Source organism: Bos taurus, chromosome 15 (genome assembly GCF_002263795.3).
Source record: "Bos taurus isolate L1 Dominette 01449 registration number 42190680 breed Hereford chromosome 15, ARS-UCD2.0, whole genome shotgun sequence".
In the NCBI taxonomy this organism is placed as follows: Eukaryota; Metazoa; Chordata; class Mammalia; order Artiodactyla; family Bovidae; genus Bos; species Bos taurus.
In genome coordinates, this window is record NC_037342.1 from 48,107,484 (window position 1) to 48,116,177 (window position 8,694).

At 40.1% G+C, this 8,694-nt stretch overlaps 1 protein-coding gene across 1 annotated transcript; it reads left to right on the forward strand.

The window, feature by feature from the left end:
• Nucleotides 1–5,818: 5,818 nt before the first annotated feature.
• Nucleotides 5,819–6,763, forward strand: OR51A42 (olfactory receptor family 51 subfamily A member 42). The gene has a single exon (NM_001390126.1). It carries the CDS (start codon nt 5,819–5,821, stop codon nt 6,761–6,763), a length of 945 nt encoding a protein of 314 aa, NP_001377055.1.
• The last annotated feature ends 1,931 nt before the right edge of the window (nt 6,764–8,694 follow it).

Sequence of the window (8,694 nt, forward strand, 5' to 3'; positions counted from 1 at the left end):
GGTGACAGTCTTTATCTATTTAGCACATTAAGTAGGAAGTTAATGGCTCTGCCTGGATTTATAACTTGCCAGCATGGAGAAAAGGCTCAGACTCTGTTCCACTTTCGCTGGTGTGGACTGTGATTACAGTGATTTGCTCACCATCATAGGGCTCTGCTCAGCCAGGTCATCAGATACATCTGAAGAGAGCTTTGGGCTTCTTCGCTGCTGCTGCTTAGTCACTCAGTCATGTCTGACTCTTTGTGACTTCATGGACTATAGGCTAGCAGGCTCCTCTGTCCATGGGATTCTTCAGGCAAGAATACTGGAGTGGGTGGCCATTCCCTTCTCCAGGGGATGTTCTTGACCCAGGGATCAAACGCAGGTCTCCCACATTGCAGTCAGATTCTTTATCATCTGAGCTACCAGGGGAAGACCCTGGGCTTCTTTAGCCTCTTCCTATTATTTAACTTCCACTGTTCATGTAGTTTTATTGGTTTAATATTCCATTCTTTTAAAGTTATAAGATGAATTATACCTAGTCTCTTTAAGCAAGATTAGGGTCACCCATCTTTTATGAGCTGGAAGTGGGTCCAGAGTCCATCTAGTCTATGTGTCTGCTTGAGCCACTGGAAGCAAATGCCAGAATATTTACTCTATGGAGCAGAAAGAGAAGACATTTTCTCCATTGCTGCTGGTTCTTGGAGAGCCTTCAGGAACCACAAGATTGGAGGAGTATAGAGCATAGGAGGAATTAGTGTATTGGATCTGGGTCCTGTGGAGGGTTATTCGACCTTTTGCCTTTTTGAATATATAGCTACACAATTCTATACCCACTCTTCTGTGGTGTTTCCTTTTAAGGTCTCATACCTGTGTTCATACTTTTACATCTGCCATATTTTGACATCCTTTGACATTCTTCCTACTGCATTTACTTTAAAAATATCTGCCCATTCTTTGAAAATCAGGAGAGCTATTACATGCACCTAGAAATCTCATCTGATTGCCCTAGAATATTGCAGATTCCCTTCCTTTGTTCTTCTCTAAAATCTCCTTGTATCTATTATTATAGCTTTCACTGAGATATTATAAATGTTTCCTTAGAAGTCTCCCAGACCTATGAATTATTATATTGATTCATCTATAAATTCCCAGGAATAAATGTGTGTCTAGTACTAAGCAAATAACTTGATTTATAGTTACTTTTGTTAACATATATCTACTGTAGACCTGTAGGGTAGGGATTGTGACCTTGTCATAAATAAAAATGAAGTATCTTTTTTTTTATTTGAGAAAATTAAAAAAAAAAAGACCAGTGAAAAATGAACAATAGAGAATTCACATAAATCCATGCCTGTTGATTAGGGCTTGGGTGGTTCCTGACCTTTTCCCATGACAATCAGTGTGACTATGAGAAAATCTAGGGGTATATTAGGTGATGTGCTAAGTCCTTTGATCTGACTTATGTATGAGTGGGATTGTTGAGAAGCTATTGCATTTTCCCACCTGTTTAGTTTCAGATCAATATTAGGTATATGAGAGGTTCTTTCTAATCCCAACCCTTTATACCCTCCCTGATCTGGTGCAAGTATGCATCTCTTGCTACTAATTACTATTCCTTCTAGGTATATCTGCCAGTATCTTCCTAGAACTGGGCTATTTAAGCTATTCAATAACTTATTGTTTGGTATACTTAGGTTAATACCCACTCTCAGTGGTTTTACTTTCAGGACATAATGTTTGAGTTTCTTTTTATATTATATTTTATTTTTAAACTTTTTATTTTGTGTTGGGCTATAGCCAATTAACAAACAATGTTGTGATACTTTCAGGTAGACAGCAAAGGGACTCAGCCATACATATACATGCATCCATTCTCCCCCAAACTCCCCTCCCATCCAGCCTGCCGCATAACATTGACCAGAGTTCCCTGTACTATACAATAGGCCCTTGTTGGTTATCCATTTTAAATAGAGCAGTGTGTACAGGCCCATCCCAAACTCCCTAATTATCCCTTTCCTCCTGGCAACCGTAAGTTTGTTCTCTAAGTCTGTCTCTATTTTGTAAGTTCATGTTGTATCACTTTGTAGAGTCCACATACAAGGAATATCATATGATTTTTCTCCTTTTCTATCTGACATACTTCACTCAGTATGACACACTCTAGGTCAATCCGTGTTGCTGCAAATGGCATTAGCTTGTTCTTTTTTATGGCTGAGTAATATTCCATTGTATATATGTACCACATCTTCTTTAAAATGTTTAGGGTTTAAATAACCACTTGTTGTTCAGTCACCTAGCCATGTCCGACTCTGACCCCCATGGACTGTAGCACACCAGGGCATCTTTGTCCCTTACCATCTTCTGAAGTTTGCTTAAGTTCATGTCCATTGCATTGGTGATGCCATCCAGACATCTCATCCTCTGATATCCTCTTCTTCTGCCCTCAGTCTTTCCCAGCATCAGGGACTTTTCCAGTGAGTCAGCTGTTTGGATCAGGTGACCAAAATACTGGAGCTTCAGTATTTTGGTCACCATCTATTAAGTGTTATATGGCAGCCAATAGGTTAAATATTTTTGCCTATTTTCTGTTGCTTAGTCATCCTGATCAGTCTGTGACTAAAGTATAATTAGAACCTATTTTACAGGTGAAGAAATGAGGCTGCATGTATGTTGGAAACTTTCTCAAGGTAAGTGGACTGAAGCTCAGGTACACTGAGCTCAAAACCTTATCAGTTAATCCTCATTACCTATGTTGTCACCCTGGTAGGTGTTCAATAAATATTTGTGAAGAAGGCAGCTGTATACATTAACACTTTCTTAATCGAGCCAAATACTTTTTATAATTTGACCTGTAATTATGCAATGTGTCTGGTCAGCCACAGTAAACCAGTGCTTCTTGTCATGCTTGGGGTCAATTTCAAGGATAATCCAGGAGAGAATTTCACAAGATATAATAAATCCAAATGGCTGACTTACATGGGTTTTAAGCACTTTTTGTAGGATATAGCATTTCTTGTATGTATTGATCATAGTTGTAAAGTGGAAAAGCCATAAACTAACCTAGAAGACCTAGTTTTACGTGTTCTGCCACTAACAAACTGTATAAAATTGAGATGGCTCTTTTCCTTTCTAGGCTCTAATGATCTCTTTTATAAAATGAGCAACTAGATACAATATCCTCGCATGTCATTTCCAGTTCTGATCATTCCTATTCCCACATACCCATGTAAGCAACAAACTATTAAGTCAGAGAGGAAAGAACACTGCAGATGCTCCATATTCCCAGCAGTCCACAAGCTCCTGAGCTGATAAATACTCAAGGGACTTCCTGGATGCAGCCTTATATTGCTCAGCCCAGGGAGTTGGCAGAGGAGGCAGGCGTTATGGGCAGGGCCTCCACAACTGCTCTTGCTTCCTCTGCACCCTCCATGAGCTCTCTCAGGTAGGTAAGGTGGAGTGTCAGACACTCCAGACTCAGGCACTAAGGGACTCTGACTCAGCTTAGAAATCCTGAGTGCTATGACAATCTGAAGACAGAAAGGCGGTCCCTATAGGAGTCAGGTGTTTTTTTTTTTTTTTTAAATTTTTCTGCATATTTTCACTTTCCTGGTTCTATATTTTCTCCTTAGTCCTCTGGTTCTCTGAAATCTTCCCATGCTTTTAGATTCAGATATTCATTTCTCTGCAGGGATACTACAATGGGCTGTAGTTTGGAGGTAGATGTTCTGCAATAAATAAGCACTCTTATTCATTTCTCAAAACAAACTGGTATGGCGGTGGGGAAGGGGGTGGTCTATACAAAGACACTGGCTGCTTTGGAAGCCACTTGGCAAGACTCTATTTAGTGCTTAAAAAATTATCCAAATCAGGGTTATTGCATATTGCATACAGAAATGTTTAGGAAGAGCTTGCATATAGGAAAAACAAAGAGATTTTAAGAATGCAGAATGGAGGGAAAAATGCACCCTGAGAAAAAAGGATAGAGGAGTCCTAATACAGGTAGAGAGACAAAGCCAGATGAAAGCCTGGAGGTGTGGATTTAGAGCAGGTTTAGAACTCAGAGTTGCAAAGTATTTGATCCTAAGGGTTTTCACAGTAGTTTACTTTTGGATTTTCACTACCCCATTAGCAAAGTTCCTTAGCCTCTCCAATTTACAATGGGATCAGTGACTTACTGAGTGCATCTCCTGTGTTTGGCCTTGCACTGAGCACAGCAGGGACTGAAGCAATGAATAAGTGTCAGTGTTGATCTCTTGAAGCTGGTGAGTCAAAAGGGGAGATAAGTTTCATAATTCAACAGGAACTATCATAACTCCATAACAGGAAGCTCTAATGCAGAACAGGCAGAGAAATAGGCACAAAAAGCGATGCAAATCTACAGCTTCTGAGAGTGGTGAGGAGAGGAGAGCAGTTATCTCCATTACAATGACTGGTCAGATTTTAACAGAAGAGGAGGGCATAGTTGATCCTTGGCCACAGATGATGGGTTACATAGATATGTTCAGACATTCTGGGAAACTCTGGAAGCTGGGGAGCTGTAGTTAATGTTTGAATAATAGCAAAGAATATTGCTATTATTAATATGGATAACCAGTCTGGGTGTTTGAGGTACAAGTAGGAAGTTCTGAGAATTGCGACCAAAAATATTGATATAGTACTGGACTACAGAGTACCTTTAACTCTAGACTTGTGAGTTTGGTTTTGACACTTTGGTAGTGAAGGGGCATTCAAACTTTCTTATCAGAATGGTCCCATTTGCAGAGCTACCCTTTGAAAATATTAGACCTATTCCAGATTAGAGAATGATATAGAGGAAAGAGATTCATTAAGAGGGCATTATTATGGGCATACGAATGTGATGTCTTCGATACAAAGTATAAGAATGTAAGTGGAAGGAAATGCAGAAAAGTGCTGGCAGATGGACTTAGGGTTCAATATTTTCATTGACTGTGGTCTAATTTAATGTAGTAGGTAAAGGAAAGACAGAAACAATATAATGTTTGGATTTCTGAGTCTTAGTCTCAGGCACAATTACAGTATTATTCAAAGAAATGGAGAACACAGATAAGAACCAGTTCCATGATATATAGAACTGATTATTAATGCTGTGGTTTTCAGTAGCTAGATACAATTCAGTTGGAAGGAAATTATTAAGAAAAGACTTCCAGTATACTAAGAAAGTATTTCTTAGTTATTCAGGCAGAAACTTAATGCCATAGGATAAATGGATAGAAGGATGAAAAGATAAAGTGGGGGCATCTAATGCATCCTGATGAAAGTGTGGAAGGTTAGTGCTGTGGACAGTTATCTTTCTATTCATCTACCTTCTAACTAGAGGGATGGAAGGAAAAACTGGGAGACTAAATATGAGTGAAAGAGCTGGGGAGTCATGATAAGCAGCATATTCAGTAGAGTGAGAGAGTGGAAATAGAAAGTTTACAGCTTGGTAAGTAATTGGAATGTTCAGAACAGTCCAGGAAGTAGTCATCATGAGAATGATGTCTTAGGTCTTGCGCAAAGTGATGCCTGTTGATTGATAACAAGTTCATAGCTTTGAATGTGAGGAAGAGCATGGTGGGGATAGGCACAGGTACAGAGGAAGGTCATGTGACCTGTTGAGCCAGCTGGATAACCTGAAAACACTTAGACAATTCCAGAAACCACAGGGAGCAAGAAGGGCAAGGAGTGATGTGGTAAACAAAATTGATTAAGCTCTAAAGTAAGGGTCTGGATGGCATAAGAGAGACTTAAAATAGGTCATCAATAAACTGTACGTCTGTCTTCTCTACAGGTGGTGGTCCTACAGTACAAGTCTTACAGTACAAGTCCCTCCAGCATGGGAGGTATCCTCTACAACAGCTCAGAGTTGCCAACGTTCACCCTGACAGGGCTCCCAGGGCTGGAGAACTCCCAACACTGGATGTTCTTGCTCCTCGGTACCCTCTACATTGTCTCCATTGTGGGCAATGCCCTTATCCTTTTCATTGTCAAGGAGGAGCAGAGTTTGCATCAGCCTATGTACTACTTCCTATCCCTGCTCTCAGTTAATGATCTAGGTGTGTCTTTCTCCACACTGCCCACCGTGCTAGCCACATTTTGCTTCCATTTAAGGAAGATCAGCTTTGATTCTTGCATGGCTCAAATGTTCTTTATCCACTTCTTCTCTTTCATGGAGTCTGGGGTCCTGCTGGTTATGAGTTTTGACCGCTATGTGGCCATCTGTAACCCTCTGCGCTACACCACCATGCTCACAGATTCCCGTGTTGTATGCATGGGCTTGTGGGTAATTACCCGCAGTTTTTGCATGGTTTTCCCACTGCCTTTCCTTCTGAAGAGGTTGTCTTTCTGCAAGGCCAATATACTGTCCCATGCCTACTGCCTTCATCCAGATCTCATCCACCTTCCCTGTGGTGACATCACCGTCAACAATATTTTCGGTCTCTTCATTGTCGTGTCTACCTTTGGCCTGGACTCTGCACTCATTCTCTTCTCATACGTGCTCATCCTGCATTCTGTACTTGCCATTGCATCTCGGGAGGAAAGGTTAAAGACATTCAACACGTGTGTGTCACATCTGTGTGCTGTGCTCATATTCTATGTTCCCATGGTTGGTGTGTCCATGACTGCCCGCTATGGGAGGCATGCCCCCCTACTTGTGCACACAGTCATGTCCCTCATTTATCTCTTTGTGCCTCCCATGCTCAACCCTGTCATCTATTCCATCAAAACCAAAGAGATTAGAAGGAGGCTTGTTCGAATGCTAGTGGGAACCAAGTTTTAAGCCAGAAACATGGAAAGTCCAAACCTCAAAGGATATTTACTATTACTCCATAAATTGGAGTTTCCATAACCTGTTTTAACAATTTTTTAAACTTCCTTTTCGTATTTCTGCCACCAGATATATGATGACCTTGTACTAGTTAAGATCTGCCAAAAGGTTTTGGCGAGGTACACTGGGTTGTAATTTAGAAAAATAATTGTTCAATTTTCTTTTTTAATCCCAAAATGCACATCTTGAAAATTAGTCCTTCATTTTATCACAATGCATTTCTATTGTCCATGGTTAAAGTGAATCATCACAGAAAAAATGACTAATTACAATGGGACCACTGTTATAATGGTTAGTGAGTCTTTCCCCCCAAGTCTATGTCGAAGGTAGTTCTATTTTTAATTCTTTGTAGACTCTTCATACTGCTTTCCATAGCAGTTGCATTATTTTGCATTTCCAACAACATTGTGCAATGGTCCTCATCAACACCTCTTATCTTCTGTTGTTGTTTTTAATAGCCCTTGTGCTTTCATAGGGGCTTCCCTGGTGGCTCTGCAGTAAGAATCCGCCTGTAATGCAGGAACAGCGAGAGATGTTGGTTCAGTTCCTGGGTGGGGAAAATCCCCTGGAGGGGGAAATGGCAACCCACTCCAGTATTCTTGCCTGGAGAATCCCATGGACCAAAGAGCCTGGTGGGCTACAGTTCATAGGGCTGCAAAGAATCAGACACGACTGAAGTAACTGAGCACAGATGCAGACATACAGGCACATGTTTTAAATATGCATTTTCCTGATGATCAGTGACACTGAGCATTTTCTTTCCTATACTTGTTGCCTTTTGTATATTTTCTTTGGAGAAATTTCCATTCAACTCCTCAGTGCATAGTAAAATGTGATTACCAGGTATGTTTCTGTTTTTGTTTTTGCTACTGTAGGAGTTCATTACATGTTTGGGAGGTGAACCCCTCATCAGATGCTTACTTAGAAGTAAAACTGAATGAATGGACACATTCATGAATGCCTTGGTGGAAAGATATTGAAAGTGCAATTCCTCCCCTCCTGCCCAGTAAATTTGACTTAATTCTGAATAATCTGGGTACTACAACATGATTTAAACATTAATTTAGAACTCTTGTAAAATAGAGATCACACCCCCTGCCACCAACATTTCTAAAAAAAAAAAAAGAAGAAATGAGACAGAATTAGAGTAGATTTCCCAAATGGGCTTTCCTTGTGGTTCAGCTGGTAAAGAATCTGCCTCTATGCAGGAGACCTGGGTTCAATCCCTGTGTTGGGAGGATCCCCTGGAAAAGGGAAAGGCTACCCACTCCAGTATTCTGCCATGGAGAATTCCATGGACTATATAGTCCATGGGGTCGCAAAGAGTCAGACACGACTGAAGTGACTTTCATTTTCACCTCTCAAATGTTAAAATATGAAGAAAAAAAAATTACTAATCAAAAAGGGAGATCTGGCTGCAACAATAGTTTCTAGGATAAGATAGCTTAGAAGAATGTATAAACCACTGTAAAGTCATATTTTAAATAAAACATTTTATGAAAAGTTTTTATACCATACTCTCAAGATATTTTGTTGGTAAACATTCTAAGATATAATATTGTTAAACATTCATATATTTCCATAGAATAAGTATTTGGAACATGTAAAAAATATTAATAGTTGTTTCTGGTTAGTGAGCATTGAGAAGATTTATTACTTATTTATCTGTGTTTTCTACTTTGCTAAAGAATGTACACAAGTTTTGGTAAAATCAGAGTGAGAGTGAGGGGGTGGGGGGAGAGAGAGAGAGAGGGAAGGAGGCAAATAAAAATAACCTGAGAGTTATAGAAGGTGAGCCTCATAAGGGAGAAGTCTGAGTGTTGGTGCCCGTGCTGACATCCTACCAAAGTGCTTTCCACATGGCCCTCTCAAGTGATAAATGG

Coding starts and splice junctions, on each gene's coding strand:
- OR51A42 (NM_001390126.1), top strand. CDS start 5,819: ATGGGAGGTATCCTCTACAACAGCTCAGAGTTGCCAACGTTCACCCTG.